The 23577-nt window shown below is 41.3% G+C and overlaps 1 protein-coding gene across 3 annotated transcripts in view; it reads left to right on the forward strand.

Moving 5' to 3' along the window:
- LEKR1 (leucine, glutamate and lysine rich 1) overlaps window positions 1–23577 on the forward strand; it is a 180579-nt gene that overhangs the window by 61416 nt on the left and 95586 nt on the right. For all 3 annotated transcript variants that reach the window (XM_019503189.1, XM_019503190.1, XM_019503192.1), the window contains 3 exons: window positions 11051–11170; window positions 11861–12036; window positions 17500–17664. In XM_019503189.1, coding sequence (XP_019358734.1) covers window positions 11051–11170; window positions 11861–12036; window positions 17500–17664 — 461 coding nt within the window. The remainder of the gene's footprint in view (window positions 1–11050; window positions 11171–11860; window positions 12037–17499; window positions 17665–23577) is intronic.

A 23577-nucleotide genomic window follows, 5' to 3' on the forward strand; every position in this document is an offset into this window, starting at 1 on the left:
ATATTTTTAAATTCAGTCTTTATTTCCATCAAAACTTTTACAACATTTACTAGTTTATTTTGTTACCCCCTCTCCTAAGAAGGTTTTTTAATAATTTCTAGTGGTCATTAAGTTTCATTGGTTTTATCTTTACAAAAAACCCTATATGTATGTGATTAGAGATCCAAGACACTAAAGCAAATGCTAATGTACATTAGCTATAGAAAACTGTTGATGTGCTTTACAACCTCACATCCCCCACCCTCCCACCAAGATCAGCAAAAGATATAACCCCCCATCCCATTTTAAACAGTTTAAACAGTCTCTTAAGCAGGGTTTTATAATCTCTAGTACCAAATAAGTGTTCAATATGGGGTATGAGTGTTTTATCTTGCTCAGTGATCAAATCATGAAGGGCAACATTAGGATCGTCTGCAGAATACACAGTGTTTAGAAGCTCTCTAACCTGAATTAAATGTTTCTTAGTAATTCTGAGAATGTTCCTGGCAAACCCAATGGTTATAACAGCATTGAAAATGCTTTCAAGACATATTTCCTGGCAGAGTTCCTGAATTATTTGGTTTATGCTTTCATCTAACCAAGTAATGCATTTGTGGGCTTCTTGACCCCCTAGGTCAAACGTGCACCCACAGCATAGTTCAAAAAGTGTCTTCCTCAAGCAGTATTTCATTATGCCATAAAAGGAAACGCAAACAAGAGACTTCATGAAGACTTTATGTTCGCATGATGTAATAGCTTGTGTTGATTCAATGCCTAGATGTCTTCTGAACTCTTCAGCCTCATCCAGTCTTTGTTCTCTGCAGAAGCATACACCTCCTTCTTGTGTACTGGTGAGTAGGTTTTCTGGAATCACTAAAAAGGCTTCATCTAACTGCAAAGGAGGTCATATAAAGGACTTAGTTAGTCAGCTGCTGTTTAATCAGTCCTTAGCTACTTCCAAACACACACGTGCCATGGAGTGAACCCACACCACTACCCTGAAAACCCAGCTACCCCCACAAACATGCTCCAGGTCTCTTACCGGTCTCTCCTCTGCGATGACCTCTACTTCACATGCAGGCTCTGGCACAAAGATACCATCTTCCAAATTCTCAACGTCTGCTTTGAGGGTCTGGACCTCCTCCATTTGCCTGTTCATTGGATCTTCCCGAACAGGGTCAGGCATCTCAAAAAGTCTTTGGGCAAGGGGCCGTGTCTCCTCCTCAAAATTATTTCTATGGTAACGCATTCTATAAGGCCATCTTGGGGTTGTAGTGAGTGGGCCTACAGGTGTTGTGAAAGAATCCATATCTGCCTCTGCTTGCCTTAGCACGGTCTCAGAGAAACAGAGGGGTCATTTGGAAAAGCAGATAGACCTGGTGGGGTTGCCGCCCACATCCCACCCCCTCTACTCATTTCAACTGGTTCAGCATCATTCTTGGGAGGTCTGAGGCCTCTGAAACATGACCGGGGTGGGGGCGGAGTTGATCATGTCACACACCACGTGACTGGGTTCAGGGGCCAGGGCTGGTGATGTCACGCATCACGTGACTGGGGTCAGGGAGCGGGGTTGGTGATATCACACACCATGCAATGGGGAAAGGGGGCGGGTCTAAGAAGTCAGGACTTTCGGTCCCGCCCACATGTCACATTTGCATTGAAGGGCAGTGAGCCTATATACTACTATAGACCATCAGCTCTTGGACCACATTTTGGAGGATGCAGATCTTAGGAAAAGAAATAATGCACTATATCAGTTTTTTCAGTACTCAGCAATAAATGTCATATTGCAAAATGGCTTTTTTATTATGTTAATGTAGTAGCTTTAATCATAGCTTTAGTTAAAATTCCACAGATTCAAATTTCTTTCACAATACTAGTCCAGATGACCATAGGAAGAGGTGAAATGAAATTTTGGTGATGCGTTTGGTAGCGCTGAAGATTGCCAGATTAGCATTGTTTTTCATGTACACGTGATTATGTCATTTCTCTTTGGCTTTTTGAACTTGAAGCAGTGCTTCTGATGCCAGTATCTTTGGCAAAATATTTGTGAATGCAGTAATTTACTGAATATGAAAAAAGAGCCTGTACCTAGATCAGTGAGAGTTAGGCTATGTTAGATTAACAGGAGAAATTGTTACCTCAAGGGCTAAGTACAGACAGTCAAAAAGCCCAAGGCTGAATTGATTCAATCTTTTCAGGTTAGTCTACGTTGCATAGATTAAACAGACATTCACTTTTGATTCCAGAAATGCAGCCACACGCTTCAGTAGCCCAGGCCAGAAACCAGAGGGCACTAGAGCACATTTGGCTGGAGCAGACAGCTTGGTGCAAAGCTAGCCCACCAACCCTGTGAGGGGGGATTTAATGGGGGAGCTGCAAACATCTTGGGATGCTGGGGGACTGTGAGTTAACTTGAATCTGAAGCAGATCTGAGACAGAATTTCAAAAAACTGATTACACCTGTATCAATTAAGTCTGATACTACATCCATTTAGGTTTATCTTAGACCAGTTTTGGCCATTTTGACAGCAATTTATGTGCACTGTTATGTGTGTTACAAATTTGAACTAGTTTCCAATCACTTTTACTGGTTTATGTGTAATTTTTGTCTCTAGCCAATATTGTAGTTTTCAGAAGTTACTGGTCATTCTAATTTTCCTTAAAGTATTAGTCATTTTAACATTTCTTGCTATCTAAACTGAAGTGCTTAGTTAATAGCAAGAAGCTTATATTTGAATTTTAACTGATGATATTGTACTGTGTAGTATTATTTTTACATATATCACATAGGCATAAGGCAGTTGGTTAGATTCTATCCTCAGTTATGACCAAGCAGCTCTATTAATTTTTTCAGGAGTGGGTCTAAGAATGGGAATTTTAAAAATGTATACCTGTATTGTGAGCATACGTGAAAAATAAGTGGGTTAGATCTTTTGATTTGGCCAGTAACTTCACAACACAGCTGGAGTGAGGGCTTCAAAGATGGCACTAAAGTTACTTGTGAGTTCCCCCCAACCTAGGCTGCCTGCATGCTGGTTTGGTCCATCAGTGTAACTAAGTCTAGCATGAAGGTTTGCTAGGAGCCCAGGGACTCGGTACAGCAGCTGGGAATCAGCTGGTTTTAAAGGAGACCTAGGCACACCCCAATGCTCTCTACTCTAGCACAAAGAGCAGGCTGGCAGATGAGCCACTTATTCTTTCCACCTGTTATAGATTCGTTTAGGCCTGCTTTGTGCCAGCCTAGCAGTAATAGTAACTGCTTTACATAATCTAGGCCAATATACAGACCTATACAGAATCTATACCAATCTAGAACTGATAATTTAGGTCAGTTATCTGTCAGGACAGTGTAGATGATGATGATGATCATTATTTATTATGGTGCTCATGGGGCCCATTCCTGGATCAGGACACATTTGTGCCTGGCATTGTACAAAGTAACACACATAGCAATACTGAATACAGATTCACAGATTCTGGGCAGAAAAGACACTCATTTCCTACATTTCCAATTGTTACCCTAACCCTAACTTTTGATTTCTCTGCTAAGCTCTCCCTGAATACACACAGCAAGCATTAGTTATGTGGTAGTTTCTTGATATGTGTGGAGCCATTGCATTGAAACCATCAACTCATTTCATTTGTGCTCTGATTTTGTTTAGTTTTAACTATCTAACTTAGTGTGTCACCGATTCTGAGGACTTCAGAATCCTAGCAGCTTATTCAGGCCTGAATACCTTTTCTGTTAGCCCTTTTGCAATGAATGGATCTATACTGTATGCGTACGGTATACATGGTTAAATTAAAACGTTTATAGTTTGATAAAATGTTTTGCTTTTTTTGGACTGGTTTGCTGTTTTCATTTGTAGCATTTAAAAAAATAACACACTTCATATGCTGAGCAAAATTATTCACTGGAAATGGGAAGAAAAAAACAATGAACTAAACTTTTAAGTGAGGTAATGAGATAGTCATTGCTGATAAAGATAACGGCATTATCTGCTAGCACAACTGAAGCCCACAGTGTAGCAACATTTCATCTTCCTTTGCAAAGCCGTGGGAAAGCATGCCAACAGCAGTAGGTAGCTGGACAAAGATTAAATTAGTCAATTGCATGTGAATTCACTTGCTGTATGCCTGAGTTTGTGACTATTTTGTTTTTAAATTTGTTGTAGTACTGTACAAGTAGAAAACTGTTGAGTGTCTCAGCTAATTTTTGTATAAAGTAACAAAATAGACTAATTCAAAGACTTGGAGGATATTAAAATATAAACCAGTGTATTATATATATGATGTTTAATGTGAGTTAAGCCCTGTCCTGTAGCCATTATTTAGCCATTGGAATCTATTGGAATTTTGCATTTGGGAAGACAGGGTCAGTTCAGGTATCAGGACAGTTGTTATATATTTTTAAAAGAAGTGTTAAAATCTGGGGTACCAATTTTTTCCATCCATTCTCTCCTCAAAATGAGAGTCCCGCCTCTCTCACTTCATCAGTATTTGTCCTGCTTAAAAAGGAAAATTCTTTATTGCAAATTCTTCCACACTCAGGACAAGTAGCGTCATGAGTGCCTACAGTTCTCATGTCCTTAGGACCTTTCTGCCCTTTAAAATTTTTCTGTGAGAATGTGATTTCTTACAGGTACGTTTATCAGAATTTCTGGTCAGGAAATGTTCTCCATTATAAATAGCTTTAGTTCACAGCACAAGCAAAGCTTAGATCTAACTGAACTGCCTAGTACACTCTGCTTAGTACACTCTCGTGAGCACAGGCTGTTGCTTAGTGCACTGCCTGTTGCAGCTGCTGTGGTGTGCTTGTCACGTGACTATGACTAAAGCAAAACAACTGACTTGAGTTTCTCTGGTAGTTTAACCCTTCTCAAGAAACAGACTAGTCGATGTTTATGATTTTTTTTAGAGTTAACCTTACACGCTGTGGGTGAGTGATGAGAGAGAGAGAGAGAATAGTATTGCTTGCAGTTTTCATATCTATAATGTCCTGAGGATACAGAAATTTAACAGCAGCCTGGCATTACATGGAAAATTAGAATAGTCTTTAAATAGCCTCTATTTATTTTGTTGCACTGAAACTTTTACTTTCCTAGTATAAGGAAAAACTTTTAGGATAGAGCCCAGTTCAAAGGTAAAAAGAGTTAGCCAAGAGTGGACATTGTCTGTGTTCTAGTGCTAATGATACAAAGTAAGAGTATGTTTCCTTGGTGTGAGTTGATGGCTGGTTATGGTGGAGTGGCTTTTTCATAGTTTTGTAAAGTGAAAATAATGAACTGAATCTAAAATGAGCAAGACCCATGAAGGTTGTTCAGGTGAGCATTCAACTGCAACTGATAAATGTTACTGAAACGTCAGTATAGAATTAGTAGCCCCACTGAACAGACTATAAATCAAGCTGCATTGTCTGCAGAAAGAACATTTACAGCTAAGCAGAAAGAGAACTTTTAAGAGACAGACTTTTGCCAGAGTGCGCAAGAACAGCCTGAATGCCTCCCAAGCATACTTAGCAGGCATATGTGTGCACATTTCTGGATTACAGATGCTTGAAGTCAGGTAGGGTAGATACACACTTTACAGACTAACCAAATAAGACACAGAGCATGAACTTTTGTGAACTCTGGCTCACTTCAGCAGATGCTTGCCCAGCTCCAGACTGTTATATCTGTTATCTGAATAAATAGGTCTGTCTCCAGTACACTCAATCTAGCTCTTCTCTAGATCAATAATATTAATTTAAAGAGTCATTAAAACAAACAAACCATAGTCCTCTGTCACCTGCATAATGAGCAACTGAGAGTCCAAGAATGTAATCTCCTTTTCAATCTAGACTAAAATAAACGGAGCAGAAGCTGAGGTGAGTGACAAAATGAAATATGTTTCATGTTTCCTCTTGGAGTAATTTAGCTTCTAACATGCTCCTATTCCTTCCTAGCTATCTGTTAAGAAGAGAGAAATAAAAAGATAGCTAGAAAAGAATCCAGCATGGTCAGGGCGGCTTGCTGCTGATCTGACCTAGCTGATATAAACTCTATTCGCAAGGAAACATATGACACAGGACTCGTCTCACAAAGATCATAACTTAATTTTTTCTTTATGCTGGAATTTATCAAGAAAGTTGGTTTAATTACTGTATTCTTTCTGCTTGTCATTAAAATGTTTTATATTATTGGAATCCACAAGCAATTTAAAAAAAATAATTAGAGCCCTTTTTATCTTTGAAATGTTACCAGTGGGCCAGATTTTGAGTCCTTTTCAAGAGCAAACAGTTACTCACATGCAGGTGGCTCCAATGAGAGGTAATATGAATGAAGCTGATAAGGCTCCTTTTGTAACTGCTCAATAGTGTGAATAAGGGATTGCAATCTGTTTCTCCTGAGAGTCCTTTTCTGGAGAGTGGCTGAAGAACGCATAAAAATGAATCACATAAAATAGTGATTGTAAAACAAGCAAAATAATTCTCTGCATGGCTGTAAGTGCTTGGGAAAGTCTCCCAGCATCAGCTCAGTGAACTGGCACTGGGACTTTGTACTGTCACATATGACACTCTGCCTAGGTGTATCGCTAGGTCTGCTGTCAAAACAGAATGTGGCTCCTGCAAGGAAGGAGCATCTTCTTTCCTTTGAAATGTTGGATTGTTGTAAGGCAGAGGTTTTCAACCTTTTTTCATTTGCAGATTCCTAAAAAATTAGCAAGGAGGTACAGACCTCTTTGAATTGTAAGTGTGGGTATTCACAGACTTTGACTGATCATTGTAATTTTTCAAAGACTTTTAGACATAGTCTGTGGACCCCCATGGGTCTGTGGATCACTGGTTGAAAACCACTTCTGTAAACCATAGAGAGGAAGACTTACAAAAGAAAAGGAGCAGGATATGCACAAATCCAAATGGCTGAAAATGGAATTGAAAAACCAAAAATGAATTTACTAAGAATCAGGCTGAAAGGAGTTTTGACAAATTCTCTCCATCTGACCAAGTAGTTCTTGAATTTGATGGAGGAGAACAACCCTTACTGGCCTTCCAATGATCTTTCCATTTTCCTGGTTTAATCCTGTGGATACTATATTTCTGACTATATTTCTTCAGATTAAGAAAATTACCCCTTTTCACTACAGTAGCAAGCCAATCTTTATGGTCTTGCAAGTTGGTTTCAAGTTGATGATGAAGTGACATATTTCTTGAATGCAGTGATATTACATTTTTAAAAATGTATACAAAGTCCTGTTTTTCTGAACACAGGAGGAATAAAACATGATAGTTTCTTTGCTTTTATTTCAACACTTCTTTCCAGCCAGCACATTCTGCAAACAGCTGGATCTTCTGACTTTCTTTGGGTCATTCTGCAAATGCTTCTGTGGCAGTGGCTGGGGCTTCCTTGCTGCCTTCTCTGTGCATACATGTCTGTCTTGTGCTTCCTGCTCACACACACAATTACCGTAAACAATTACCAGACCCTTGTGTTTATATTTAGTCAAATCTCTCTACCCAGGTGGCTCAGATTCCAACATGTGGCTTGTATTTTTAAAGGTGGCTTCTTTGGATTCAGCTGTCTGTTCCATAAAAGAGCTTAATTACTGCTCACATTTATCTTGAGTTTAGAACAATTATCACACTAACTAAATTCAACAACACTCACTCAAGCTCCCAACATACCAAAAACATTGATCTGTGCTGCATTTGGATCTTTTCTCCACGCAGGATGATGATTATGGTGGAAATGCCTTATTTTAAAGCTAGGAAAATGATGCTTTCAATATGTTTGTACTTGCTGGAGATAAGTTTATCTTATTCCCATGCCAGTCCAGATTCTGACAGACTCCATTTCAGAATTTATTCTTATGCCAAAACTTCATAATGAAAACATTACAAGCCCTTGAAGTGTGCAGTTTAACTATGCTAACATTCCTGATTACCAGATCATTGTCCTCTTTCACACTCTGATTATTGATTATAAATTAATCCTTAAATCAGTGATTCTCAGCCAGGGTGCCTTGAGATCCTTTCAAAGGTGTCCCATGGTGCCATACATACTGTTAAGTGTGCAAACATGATTCACAAGATAAATCCAGAGGGTGTGTCCACACAGTGCTTGTGGCAGCTCAAATAGGAGCAGCACAAATTTGAGCCAGGGATTTCTGCAGCAGCGCACATGCCTGGACGTGCACTTTGGTGCAGGGCAAGTTATGCCTCTTGGGGCAAAATAACCCTGGCCTGCTCCTCTTGGATCTGCAGCCAGGGGGAGCTAGAGCCTGGGGTCAGCACCTGTGCTGGTCCCAGCAGTATAACAACCTGCCCTGGTGAACAGCTCAGGGCTGCTTGCCCTCAGGAGCTTCTGAGGCTCAGCCAGTTGGTATCTAGGGACACTGCCCCTTGTGCCAGCTGGACTACTGAAGCAGTTGTGACTTGGAGTGGCCCCTGCCTCCTCTATTCACTACAGCAGTCTGGCAGTGGGGGCTGTTGCATGGCTGTGACCTGCTGCCACCTGTGACAACATCCACCCCCCTAGACCTGCAGCCTCATGGCTGCATGCCTGCCAGACCCGGATTGGGTGCCCCCACTCTGCATCTGGGCAGTTATTGCTCAGAAGATGTGCTCCTTGTGATGGCCCACTTTGAACTGTCCAAGTGTGTCCTCTTGGCCCCAAATAGCCAACAGGTCAGCCACCTCATCTGCCCTCCAGCTGGGTCCCCAGTGCTGGCCCTGGACAGGTTTCTCTTTCCTTGCCACTTATCTCACCAGCAGAGATCCTGGTGTTCCCTGTTTAAAAATAGCAAATTCTGTGATAAACCCAATTTCTTTCATTAAAATACCCAAAATAGTGTTCTTTCGCTATTAAAATGAAATGCCACTATATAGAAAGAGTTCAAATGGGCAATGTTTTATTGATATATTTACAAGTTTAAAACAATTTGGAAGCCTACCAGTGCCTCTGTCATCATAACAAAATAAATTCTAAATATCTATACACTTTGGCTTTACTTGTGGCTTCTTTGTCATAGAAAAACCAGAGCTGCCCCTACCCACTTCACTCAACAGGATGTGCAGCTCTGAGCAGCACTGATATGCCAGTGCCCTGCCTCTGCCCTTGCCCCTCACTCTCAACCCACAGCCTGCCCTCCGCCCTAATCCCCTCACTCTAGACCCACAGGACCAGGTATGTGAGTGAGGGGTTTGTGGAAGTGGCTTGGAGGTGTGGGGTTTGTGGGTGGATTGTGGGGGGACCTGTGGGTGTGGGGAGCATGGGGGAGCTGCTCAGGAGGGGTGGGTCCCCTGCCGCCTGCAGGGTGAAGACCCCCCCACACAGCCCATGGACTGCCCCCCCACAGGGGCCATAGTTCCCCCACAGCCCCCTAACAGGGCCCAGAGCCCTCCCTGCATGTGCTACAGCCCCCCCTGCAGGGCCCATAACTTCCCCACAGCGGCCAAAGCCCCTTCATAGGAGTGACAGCCCTCACCCTGCAGGGCCCAGAGCCCCTGTGGGGGCCAAAGTCCTGCTGCAGCGGTGGGGGTCCTGGGTGACAACCTGAGTGGCCGGAGCTGCCCAAAGGTGCACAGTTGTCACCTGGGGCCCTATGCACACAGGAACCATCCTGGTGTGACAGGTTTGGTTTGGTTCAGAGTCCCGAATCTCTTCCAGGAGCTTGTGGGCTTCATGTATAAATGGTTTACTACTTTTAAGCCTCTTAAGCCTCCAGCTGTTTGGGTCTTCAGTTAACAGTTGATGGAGCAAGTATTTTTGTCATCTCTTGCCTCTATTGCCAGTAATCATGTTAGGGTCCAATTTCCTTTATCACTTGGTCTAATGCCCAGGAGTTCATGGGGTACATCTGTGTGTGAGTGACTTATGCAGCCTGTTAATTCTGCAGTGAACATCTGTTGGTCAGTTGTAGGGAGGGAGGGAGTTGCTGTAACTCATGGCACTTTATGTGAAACTGTACATCTGTCAGCACCCTTAGTTTCTCTTTACAGCTACTCACAGGAGGCACCATGAGAAAGTAGTCCCTGTCACCCCCATGGTTCAGGTGTTAAGGGGTATGAGCTGAGGTTGTTACAGATGTTAATGTTGGGTTAACTAATTATTTTCTCTTCCTTTTAGTGAGTGTATTGATAGGAAATGCATTGGAAAAAACCTTAGTGCTAACTTAAGGAGAATTTTTTGGTGTATATATATTACTGAAGAAGGCTGTCACAGAAGATGCATGTTAAAAGTTGTTTCCATTTTCAAGCCCTTTTTTCTCTCAGGACTCAGATTTATGAAACAGAAATATTTTTAAGTATTGTAGCTTCCATGTAGGTTTTAAATCCGTATTAATTTTTTTTTGTATGTGTTTATGCAGTTACTGTGTTGGAAACTTGTTGTATGACATAGGTGGAATATAATATTAGTAACAGAAGCTTAAAGTTATTAATTGCAAAGAAACACGTTCTTACAAAAGCTACTAACACCACCTTTGTTATTAAAATTTTAAGAATTTTAATATTTCAGTTTACTTGTGACTAAAACTGTTTACGAGTATCTAAAGTAAAGTTAACGCATTATGATTAAGTTTCTTTGTGTTGTAGTAGTTACTTTGCAAACACAGCAGGGGAATAGTTGTGTCTGTAAACATACATACAATGATATATATATATCTTATTTTTGCAGCATTTTTATCTTAAAATTATGGAAATGTTTATGTTTTACGAAAGTTTGTTCTAAATTTGGGGCCAAATCTAAGTTGACTACGTTGCTGTTAATTAAATTTCCCCAATAAACTGCACAATGCGTTCACCTCTTTTTAGGGTCATAACAATAATACAGCAATTATCCATAGGCAAGCAAGAACCTGACACAAAAATTCAGAGATTCAAGTTTTATTGTAAGTATTTTAAGTAAATAAGGGAACATTTCAAATGACTAGAGATTTCCCATTTCTCTCTACTTGAAGACACCATACCTCTTATCTTAAAGAATACAGTTTCTAAAATGAAAAGTGGTTATATCAATTCAAAAAATAGAATTTTTAGATTTTAGTTGAGCAAATACTATTACTTTAATTCTTTTATTTACTTCTACAGAATACAAAATCTAACCCTGCAGTTGAAAAACAAACAAGATGAATTACAAAATCTAAATGGGGAATTGAGATGTTTCCAAGAAGAGAAGGAAGTTGCATATAAGCAGTTGCAGCTGTTCAGGTAAGACTTCCCAAAAGGTAATGCAAAATTATCTGTTTTCTGTGAAAAAGTGGGGTACAGTCAGTAACTAGACCCAATAGAATTGTAAGCATCCTGGCAAGAAATAATACTTGAGAGAAAACTGTGGAAACATTTCAGTGTTTGTTGTTTCTCAGCACATGATAAGATGTTTTGTTAGCAAATGAAACTGGAAAGTGACTAATGCATATTGTTGGAACTTTTGACATTAATCTCAACAGAATAAGTTAACAACAGAGTTAAAGCCAGTTGTTCTTGGGATATTGTAACATTTGGAACATAGCTGCAGTTCTGTGTTTCTTCCTGATGATTGCCTAAGAGGACTTTGAGTACATACACAAATCCATGTTAGAACTTTTGAAAAAGAGTCGTAGGACATTTACTCTGTCTATTTTATTTACATTTGTCTTCATTTGTACATAAATGAGGTTTGAAGTAAAAACAAAGGAGGAAGAAATACTCCTTTGCTTGATATTGCCTGACAAATATGCTAAATGTTTAGCTCTATTTGTTATACTGAATAATAGTGGCAAGCTATATTTTAAAATGTGACCTAAGGAAAAGTATTTAGTAGGCTTCCTGGTTAATACAACACCTACGCTTTGACAAGTATTGGTATTTGATCTCTCTTTTCTAATGAGCGATATTGTCAACCTATTTTCCTTTTTTCAGGAGCATATTGGAGAACCACCGGTTAACTCTGCACAAGGCTCTTTCATTACTTCTCTTTGTTAGAAATGAGCTAGACAATATTAAACAAGTAGTGGCTAATAATCTAGATAGCTGGACTACACTGAAAGAAGAGATTTTCCGACAAATAAAAACTTTACGCAAAGGAGTTTGGACAGGTAACTCATCAACTTGCAATATTATTAGACAAGAGACTCATTTTTGAATGTTGAGTAAACACAAATAATTAGAATTGCAGAAGATGTTTTACATTGCTGGTTGTTATTTGGCTCAGGTCAAAAGTAGCTGAAAGGCACTGCTATCTGATAGCATTTTGGGGGGCCTATGTGAAATGAGTTGAGACAGATGTTCGTATCACGGTCTCTAATCCCCTTTCCTTGCAATTGTAGCCAAAGCTTGTCTATCACTCAGAGAAGAAGGGTTAAGTTGTCATGGAAGCTGAATTATCCCCAGATGCCAAAACATAATAAACTAGGAGTTGCTTGAGTGCTACAAGCCAAATGTGGCCTGGTTTCTATAGACAGAGTATAGACCTATTGGCAGGATGATAGAGTGGGACAGTTTGTATTACTGCTGTCTTCTATACTTGTTCTGTTAATAGAGTAATCAACACAGTATTTAATCATTACAAAACTTTAAAAAACCTTTAAAGCTATTTTATAGTACTGCCAAAAAGAAAACTTTTAGTCTGTCCAGCAATCTGGCATTTTGCATATCTGTAGTGAAAATTGTGATTGTTTTGAATGAATCTTCAGGGATATAGGTTCTAGCCACATTGGTCTAAGAAGTATAAACAAACAAAACTTTTAGGTTAGAGGTGACATCTTTTATTAGACCAACTAAATAGTAGTAAAAAAATGTCTTTCTTTGCAAGCTTTTAGGTCCAAACACCTTTCTTCAGGCTGAGGAGAATTCAAGGATTGTAAAAGTTCTCCCAGGTAGACAAAAAACTTCATTTTGCACAAGGGATGTAGAGGGTGGAAGTTTTTTCCCCTGGCTTACTCAAGCCCTTATCAAAGTTGCTCTTTGATAAGTTGATTAGGCAGGCTTCATCCCTGGGTGTCAGCCAGGGAGATGAAAAATTCCTCTTTCGTGGTTAGCAATGAACTTTACATTTCCAAACGACTAAAATACGTTAGCCGCTTGGAAATGTAAACTTTGTTGCTAACCAAGAAAGAGGAATTTTTCACCTCGCTGACTGACACCAGACACCTCCCGGGATGAAGCCTGCCTAATCAACTTATCAAAGAGCAGCTCTCTCACAAAAGGACTCTGAGTAACCCAGGGGGAAAACTTCCACTCTCTACATCCCCTGTGCAAAGTGCAGTTTCTTTTTATCCTGGGAGAACTTTTACAATCCTTGAATTCTCCTCAGCCTGAAGGAAGGGTGTTTGGACCTGAAAGCTTGTAAATAAAGATTTTTTTTGCTACTATTTAGTTGATCTAATTAAAAATATCACCTCTAACCCAAGAGTTTTGTTTGTCTTGACTGAGAATTGACATTTCTGAGTTTGCCATGACTCTGAGAAACCCCAACATAATTTTTGCCTTCTAAAAGTGGAGTTTTTAAAAAAGTTCTCTAAAAGTAGAACCATTTAAAATATCCTGAATATTATTAGCAATTAGATGAAGAATATAACTGTTTAATATTTAAATATTTTGTTTTAGTATTAACTAGTCAGGTTCTTTTGATGATAATTAAGTCCATTCTTCCCTTGTCACAAAATATTGCACTTCGCAGCAACATAATGGCTACAAATAAAAACTTTAAAATGCCCATTTTAATTAAATTCTTTACTTTTAAACACCATACAGTGTATTTATAAGGAATTCTTCTAACAAATATCTTGCACAGAAGTAAGATGAATGCAATATCCATATTTTTTTAATTAATTAAACCCATTATAACACCACTTTATCACAACTTATAAAATGCTTAGCATTTAAGAAAAGGCTTTTAGAGGCTGCACCCAGTATTGCTAAAAGAAACTCTAATAGCATGTTTAAGTGTGAAACTGGCAGCTGTTATGTTTGCTGAAAATTGTGCAGGATCACCTACCATATTTACTGGAATACAAGATAACAAATATAAGACAACTCCCCAATAATTAGATTTTATATATGGAAAATGTATAAATTTGTTATAATTTTCCACGTGTAGAATCTAATTATTGGAATGCTGTCTTGAATTCATCCCCTTCCCACACTAGAGCTGGGAAAATGGCTGGGGGGGTAGGAGGGCATCAGGTAGCCCTCTTGCCCTCTACCCCCACCCAACTTCTCCCCCCTACAGCTTTCCTGTCAACCCTTACTGTCACACCTTGCCTAGGCTCTGTTCCCTCCACAAGCACAATGTGGAAGTGAGCTACATGTGACAGCAAGTGGGGAGGGCAGAAACTGCAGAGGGGAACAGGAGACTGCTGGCAGTCTGACTCTGGCCCCAACACTGACTGCTGCAAACTTCAGCACAGGTATTCCATAAATGCACTTCTGAGCACCACTTCTATACCTATTTATACATAGTACAAACTGTGCATGATAGTTCAGAGCCAAAGGGTTCATAACTTACATAGTTCATTGGGCTGGGCCTTAGCAGAGTCAACAACATTTCAAGCCATGGTGACCCCACAGCTCAGCACTGCTCAGTATGTGTGTGCATTCCAGATACTCCCACAAAAGATCCATGTGCTAACTAGGCCCTCACTCACAACTAAAACTGGGTGCTCTTTTCACAAGTCCTGAGACCCTCCAAACTTCCTACGCAGGTGAGGAACAGGGCTGCGTGATCTGTCGCCACCCCAGAGAGGGTGGGGCCACACTAATCACATACAACAGGCTGAGAGAGGAGGCAGCAGAGCCTCTCAGCTACAGAGAAGTTTGGTGATGTTTGCCAGACATTTAAGGCTGGTGAAGAAATAGGAATCATTGGAAATGGGAAAGAAAGGCTCTGCTCAGCTGTGGGAGTGAAGAGGAAGTTGAAATTTATTTTATGTAGTGGTTCATCATGACTTGAAAGAGAGTTGGCGTTGAGGGAGGCTGAGCAAAGCGGGCACTATATCTTAGTCAGATGGGCTGTACTAAATTAGGCTTGTGGTAGGTTCCCCTCAACATTTTTGAGTTTCAGCCTCTCTGAGCACTGACCTGGTATTGTAGTACCTCCAGGCCCAGTGTTTGTTCCCTCCTGAGGGAACAAGTGCCCAATTTTTTAAGGGACACAAAATAAAATTTCCATCAGCCTGTTTTCCCAGTATGGGCCATGTGTTTTATGGCCATGTTTCTCATGGGCTGCATTCAGTCAGCTTCATAGTTAGCTTCCGTGACTAAGCACATGCTGATTCTAGCAGCAGTTTAACAATAGCCAGTGTATTTAAGAGGGGTGGGGTATGCAAATATAAGGCATGGAGCTTTTTTCCATGCTGACCAGGAGCGGGGGAAGGAATCTTATATATGAGTAAATATGGTATTTGGACAGTTCAACCATGCTGAAGTATAAGCAATATGAATACTTCAGCTGGGACTCTAACAGTTGCAGATATTTTAATTTGCCATGTTTCACTCTATCATACACACTAAGTAGCATGAATCATATAGCACCATGTACTGGGAGGCAAGAAGTAATTGTGCAATAGTATCCTTATATGTACATACACAAAGAAAAAACATCTTAAAACAAAGGTATGGGTTGTTGGAGAATGCCACCTCTATCTCTCCCCAAAAACTCTGCTCAGTGACAATTTGGTTAACATGGGCCCTGCAGAGGGCAGACATCCCATCTCTTTAGGTAGCCTGAGTTGGATACACTCCTGAGGGAGGTGGGGAAACCTACTCCTTCTGCCTACATGACTGGCATCACATATGCTCCTTATTGTTCTAAGCAATGCCAACCTGACTGGGAGGGGGCTAGAGACCCTGCCCAGCAACCAGTGATGCATTTCAAATTGGTTGGCTGGCAGCCAACAGGTGCTGGCCTCCATTGGACCAGGTAAATGAGGTCTATAAAAGTTAAGGACTGCCCAGGAGGAGGGGCAGTAGCCATGATGAAAACTCAGAGAGAGAAGAACTGGACCATCTGAAACTTGCCTTTTCTCTTGGAACTCATGGTCAATGAACTGCCTGCCTCCATAGGGAATCTCCACCTGCCTCTGGATGATACTTGTGAGTAAGCTACCTGAGATCTAACTAGATATATAGCTTGCAATAACTCAGATGTGTGAACAGAGGCTACCCAGCCACTCTGCTCTATGGGATTGTTCTACTCTGTACCCTATTCCAAACCTACTCCTTGTAACCAATAAAGTTCTCCTTTGTACCTAGCATGGGAGACTTATTGGGAGTTGGTCTAGATTATGCCTTGAGGTCCCTTTGGTTCAACTGGCTAAGGGAGACCACTATCTGTGCTTCAGAGTGAGGGAAGTACCCCAAATTTTTTAAGTGAGTCGAGTCCCCTCAAGGGCTACTAGGCCTGTGTTTCCCAGGGGGCACAATGCCAGGATCAGGCCGGACCCTGGGTGGTGGCAGCACTACCCCCAGGCTAGCGGGTGTGCTCCAGGAAGGGGGTCAGCCAGACATGAGGCACCCCCAGGGAGGCACTCAGAGCCTGGAAGGTGGTCAGGTGCAGTGAGGTGGTTGGCTCAGTGCAAGAGCACCCCCTACTAGCCCACCACATGGGTTACAAGATAAAGTACTCACAAATACTAGAATTAAGATTCCATTACTCAAGTTGCCAACAGTTTGGACAATCAGAATTTTTCAGGTTAGGACATCGGCAAATGAGAAACCAGTAATTCATGGTCACCTATGACAATTTTACATTAAATTACTTATGTGCTTAATGCACTGCTGAGTTCTAAAATGAGCTGAAGAACTCAACTTATTAATGTAAGGTGTTTCTCTTATGTCATCAGCAATGTATTCTGGGTATCTGTGTATATCAGTGTATTTCTCTTTTCCTGCAGCTTCTCTGCCTGCTATCCTCTTTTGCAATAAGGATTTTTCTCTATTTGGTAACAATATTTGCATGTATCTTTGAAAGTTTATTATGATGATGATCACTTTTTAATATATCAAAAATTAAGTTCATGTAGTGTTTATTTTTTAATTGCAAACCTTATTGAATTCATGAACATAAGCGAGTTACATTTAATATGGTTATTTTTTTTATACTCATGGATCTCCTAGTGCCTCAAGGGGCTTATGAGCAGACAGTTATGCTAGATGGAGTCCCACTGGCTGTGCGTACTTCAGATCCTGTTATAGGATTAGTATCAGATCTAAAATAAATTTTGAAAGACTTGTACTGTTCATTGGCTGATATTCATCACTATCTGCCTTGGCTAGTGCAAGTTATTCAAGTGAAAATGAATTGCACTGGCCATATCTTTCACTTTTTCTCTGAACCTAGAGGAAAGAAGCAGTGCTTTTGTTATCCTGTCTCAAGCAAGGGGCTAAACTAGGTGACCTTCAAAGGAACCTTCCAGCCCTATGTTTCTATTATTATAACAGAGAATTTAGATACCTAGAAGTCTTGAGGCCTCAATAGAACACCGGCATTAGGGTATTGACAGTATCCTTATGTTTTAAGATTATAAATGTACCAATGTTTTGTATGATTTTCTCCTCAGAAATATCCATATTGAATAAAAGGTTAGCAGAATCCCAAAAGAATAATGTGTCCCTCCAAGAAGAGGTAAAACAGCTGAAGTTGGTGTTTGATGAAGTTGAACTGAAAACTCAGCAGCTTCAGCACTCACTCCAGCGAGAGAATGAATTACAAAAGGAAACATTAGGTAAGAGAGAGGATTTTTTGCATCTTAAGCAAAAAACTAAGTGCAGTAAAAGCAAAATCAATCATTTTACTTCCAATCTATAACATTAGTATTTCTATTGAAGTAGCACTAAAAGGCCCTCAGCCCCCTCTACACTCACAGGTAAAGGCATGATAGGATCTAATGCCCCACCCACACAATCGTGTTTCCTGCCATGCCACACATGCATGGCAGGTAGCATGATTGTGGGATTGTGAATCAGATCTCATCATGCCTTATTGCTGGTGCAGGGGGAGCCTGATCTCAGGCTCCCCCTGCACCAGCAACAAGCAAGCTCCCGCAGTTGGGAACCCACTCAGCTAAGGGCATGGCATCTGATGAAGTAGGATGTCACCTACAAAAGCTTATGCCTTTCTGAACAAATTAATATCTAAGGTGCCATCTCTCTCTGTTTTCTGCTTGACTTAAGCTAATGTGGCTAACCACCTCTCTCTACAGGATTTGTAACTTTAGTACCTAAATACTGGATAGATAAATCTGCATTGGGAGGTCCAGATTTCAAGCATGATTCTGCTTTCTCTCTCCTAAGTCATAGAAGTTTTCCTTGGGGACCTAAGCTACTCTTTCTACCTTTCTTCAGTTTTTTTGGGAAAGTTTCAATTAAAAAAATTGTCTTTGCAAGATGCTTGAAAAACGGTATGGCTTTAGGCAAGCCCAATTTCTGCAAGCTGCCTCTGCAGCTGAGATCCTAAAGAACCCTTTACCTCTGTCTCATGTGGTTTTTCCTCTCATGCAGTCACTGATGAAGCCAGGTCTTGGTCCATAAGTGACTTTGAATATAAGGACCAAACCCTTCAGTTGACAACAGAAGCAAATCTAGAGCCAGTGGTTGGATGTGTTCACAGTGATTTTCAATTCTGCTCAAGCTGGAGTATTTGTATTTCTTCTACCTACAGTCTTATCTGTAGAGAATTACAGTAAAAGTATTATATACTTGTGTGTGTAAAATCAGGATGATTTTCACAGTCCCAGTCTCTGCCATTTTGGCCTCAGAATCTGGTCAAGCACCGTGTATTAATTTTTTTTTTTTTTTTTTGCATATCTCAAAGGATCTGAACTCATGAGGCATACAGGATGAAAAAATTACACTGAGGAAAATGAGGGGAATCCTCAATGTTTTGCAAAGGAGCCTTCTCCCCTCCTTCCCTCAACCTCTTAAATATTTATATATTCAGTCCTCAAATGCTGCATTTCACAATAGCTGAGAGAGATCAACACACAGAGTCTGTATGCCTTTCACCTTGCTGTGTGTTTTTAACTGCCACAAGATAGAAGCTGGCTTGATATGAGGCTTCAGCTAATATATGATGATTATTCATCTAGTTCTCTATTTGTCAAGAAACGAAATGCTAAAAATAGCAATCCCTAGTCAGTAAAATAGAAATTACTAATTAAATTGAAATTTAAAATAAAGCTAGACTAAACAACTAGATATTATATGGTACATGAATAGGCATCAACCAGAGGCAAATGAGTTTATAAAATCCTACAGTAAGCAGTTACAGCTAAATTTCACCAAAAACAAAGAGCAAGCCATTCATTCACAGGGATGTTAATGACAGGGGTCCTGGTTTTCTATGTTTAAAAATTACACATTCTCTTATAAAAATCCAAAATCCTCTGATTAAAACCCCCAATATCCATGTTTTTCTGCAGTTAAAATGAAATGCCTCTCTCTCTCTCTTTCTCTCTCTCTCATTTATTTGTATATAAGCCAGCACCACCCCCTGCCCCATGCACAAATCTGGGGGGGACATGCCCCCTCCATGCCCCTCTCCTTGGGAGTGTGCACAGCTGCCCCCAACACTGCCTCCCAGATGAGCCACCCATGGCTCCATCCCACTCCCTGAGCAGGGCCCGTGGCCACTCATTCACATCCAGGCCCCATGCACTGCCTCCAGCCCTAGCCCCAGCCACCAACCCTGCTCCACTCCCTTCCTCACCATGACTGCCTCAGTCTGCACCCCCTCCCCACATAGACTTACCTGCAGGAAGCTGGGGGAGATATTGTCTGCCTGGCTGTATTGCTGGCCATGTGCATGTGTGTGTGCACAAGTACATGGCACCTCCTGCATTCCCTCCCCTGATCCCCAAGCAGCTATTTGCAGGCTGGAACTCTGTTAGTTTCCCACGTTTTTCTCCTTTAAAGGAGAAAATCTGCACTTTCACAGCAAATGGAAAACCTGGATCCCTGCTGGTGAAGATATTGAACAAAACCAGCCCCAGGACCAACCCCTGGGGTACTCCACTTGATACCAGCTGCCAAGTAGACATAGAGCCATTGATTGCTACCCTTTGAGCCTGATCATCCAGCCAATTTTCTATCCACCTTACAGTGCATTCATCTAACTCACTTCCTGAGCTTGTCTGCAAGAATGTTGTGGGAGACCATATCAAAAGTCAAGGTATATTGCATCCACTGCTCCCCCTGCATCCATAGAGCCAACACATCCCATCATAGAAGGCAGTTAGGTTAGTCAGGCACGTCTTGCCCTTGGTGAATCTGTACTGACTGTTTCTAATCACCATCTTCCCCTCCAAATGTTTACAAATGGATTCCTTGAGGACCTGCTCCATGATATTTCCAAGGAATTAAGTGACTGGTCTGTAGTTCCCTGGACCTCCTTCTTCCCTTTCTTAAAGATGGGCACTATATTTTCCCATTTCCAGTTGTCCAGGACCTCCCCTGATCACCACGAGTTTTCAAAGATAAGGGCTAGCAGCTCTGCAATCACATCAGCCAACTCCCTCAGTACCCTCAGATGCTTCACATCCAGCCCCATGGCTTGTACACTTTCAGCTTTTCTACATAGTCCCTAACCTTTTCTTTCGCCACTGTAGTCTTGTGTAGACTGAAGTAAAGAAGGTATTGAGTACTTCAGCATTTTCTGTATCATCTGTATCATACTTGCTAGTCTTTCTGTGCATTGAGATGGTTCATTCCAGTGCCTGTAGTAAGGTTCTTAAAATACAACTAACTCTCCTGGTCTCCTTTTCCCCCTCAGATTGGCCTCCTAGGGGATCCTATCCATCAGTTCCTTGCGTGAGTCAAAGTCTGCTTTTCTGAAGTCCAGGGTCCAGAAGCAGACTCTGCTGCTTTCCTTCCTTTCCTTAGGGCACTGAATTCAATAGTTGCTCATAGTTGCTGCTGCCCAAGTTGTCATCCACTTCTATATTCCTCACCAATCTTTTCCTTTGTGAGCAGCAGGTCAAGAAGACCTCTCCAACACTTGCAACAGGAAGCTTTCCCTAACGCTCTCCAAAAACTTCCTGGATTGTCCGTGCACTACTGGATTGCCCCCTTCCCCAGCTGATGTCAGGGTAATTGAAGTCTCCCATGAGAACCAGGGCCTGTGATCTGGAAAATTCTGCTAGCTGTTTAAATAAAGTGTTATCTACCTCATCCTCCTGACCTGGTGGTCTATAGTAGACACCCACCATGACATCACCCTTGTTGTTCTCCTCTTTGACCCTAACCCAAAGACTTTCAGCAGGCCTGCCTCCAATTTCATACTGTACCTCTGAGCAATCATACAGCTCTTTTACATAAAGAGCAAGTCCTCCTCACCTCCTCTGCCTGTCCTTCTTGAACAGTTTGTACCCATCCATGACAGTGCTCCAGTCATGTGAGCTATCAAACCAAGTCTCTGTTACTCCTATTGCATCACAGTTCCATGACTGTGCCAGGACTTTCAGTTTTTCCTGCTTGTTTCCTAGGCTCTGTGCATTCATATATAGACATCTGAGGTAACTAGATGATTGCCCTACTTTCTCAAGAAAAATGAGAAGGCCTCTCCTGTTTGTGCTTCCTTTAGGTCACCTGCTTACCCACTTACTTCAGGGCTTTAGTCTCCATCCCCTGGCAAACCTGGTTTAAAGCCCTCCTCACTAGGTTAGCTAGCCTGTCTGCAAAGATGCTCTTCCCTCTCTTCATCAGGTGGGTCTCATCTCTTCCTAGCAATCCTTCTTCTTGGAACAACATCCCATGGTCAAAGAAGCCAAAGCCCTGCTGGCGACACTATCTGCACAGCCATTCATAGATCTTCATGGTGTGTCCACTCCTATGTGGGCCCTTCCTCTTCACTGGAAGAATTGAGGAGAACACCATCTGAGCTCCTGTCCACGTCACCCTTGCACCCAGAGCTCTGTAGTCACTTTTGATCTGCTCTGGCCCTACCTGGCAGTATCATTGGTGCCCACGTGGATGAGCAGCATGGGATGATAGTTAGAGGACTGGATAAGTCTTAGTAATCCTTCTGTGGCATCTCAGAGCTGGGCAAGCAGTAGGCTTTCTGAAGCAGCATGTCAGGTTGGCAGATGAATGTGTCTATCCCCTGCAGAAAAAAGTCTCCAACTACCACCATTTGTCACTTCTTCTTAGTAGCAGTGGTCTCAGAACTTACAACCTTGGGGAGACCTAGCCTAAATGTACTCCTTCTTCTTTGATGCTAGAGCTCCATATTTGTTCTTCAGCCAGACCACTGTAGGTGGGGATGTTGCTTGCTTCAAGTTTCTAGCTTCTACCTTCCTGGGAGTCCCTGTCCTCTTCCTTCATATTGCAGGCACTCCCCCACCTGGCTTTCACTGGCAGGCACTTCTCCACCTGGCAGTTGAGGAAGCCTCGACTATGAGTAGTTTTTTCTGGACAGACACCTCACAGGTACAAACAGAGGAAGAGCTGGCAGTGGCTAATGTCCACTTTTTAGGTAGGTCAGATAAAGGAAACCATTTGGGCTTGACTGCACTACAGCACAACTTTTCTTCAGTTGTACATCCATCTGGCACATGGTTTCCAAGATGCCAAGATTGTCTGCACACCTGTCAAGCATGGCATACCTACAGATCACTGCCCTGTCAGAGAGGACTACAAGATTAGAATGAAAAGAGCTGCCCTTGTTCTGAGTCACAATCTAAGGTCAGACTGGATTGGCTGTGACCATCTGCAAGGGTTGTGAGGAAAACTAGACTGGGCCAGCATGGGTCTGTGTATTAGGCTAAGTACAGACAGTCACAAATCTGGTTTAAGACTGGTATGTTCAGAACTTGTATAGGTTGTGCTATTCTGGATGCCGTTTTCACTCATCTAAATTATAGAGCAAACTGAACAGTATGTGATTTAAGATCTAAACCAGCAGTTCTTATTGCTAACAATCTTGAATGAATTTCATCCCAAAACCCATACCATTGGTAGTATTTAAGGTATGATTGGAAAGCAGTTGGGCACAGAGATCTTTTACTTCCTTGTCATCTCATAGTAGTTAGGACTGTATTTTGTTACCTGTTCATGATTCATAGATTTGCACTATAATTAAAAATCCATGACTGCAAGAATGCTTCAGAGATCTCAGTGCGAGCAAACAAAATACCCACAAATACAGAAGATTGTGGGTGTCAGCTAGTCATTTTTCTGCCCTCCTTCAAACACAGCCACCTTAGATATGGAGTTAATATATCCCTTTTCTTAGTGTTTATTCATAAAAAAGAGCTTAAAATGAACATCAAAACCACTGCAAGCTTCTCTTCATGCTTAACTGTTGCCAGGATTCCTCTCTGTAGACAGTTTAGCACATACTATGCACCCTCTTGCTTAGAGAGTCACTTCCTTATATCTAGGTAGCAAAGTATAACAGTAAGTCAACAAAATGCATTTAACATTTTCCAGCAGGCTTATTATCAGATAACAGATTAGGGGCATTCATGATAAACACTACCAGCCAAATTTTTTACCTCAAAAGCATTTTAATGTGTCAATGATTGGATACCACTAATTCATCTTAAAAGTTACAAGTAAATGCAAAGAAATGCTGTAATGTGTTTCAAGTCTTTATTCTCAGCCCACTCCAAGGGCTGTAATGGACACATACAGAAACCTCA

This window comes from Gavialis gangeticus, unplaced genomic scaffold (genome assembly GCF_001723915.1).
Source record: "Gavialis gangeticus isolate Ggan-Ray unplaced genomic scaffold, GavGan_comp1, whole genome shotgun sequence".
Taxonomy (NCBI): domain Eukaryota; kingdom Metazoa; phylum Chordata; order Crocodylia; family Gavialidae; genus Gavialis; species Gavialis gangeticus.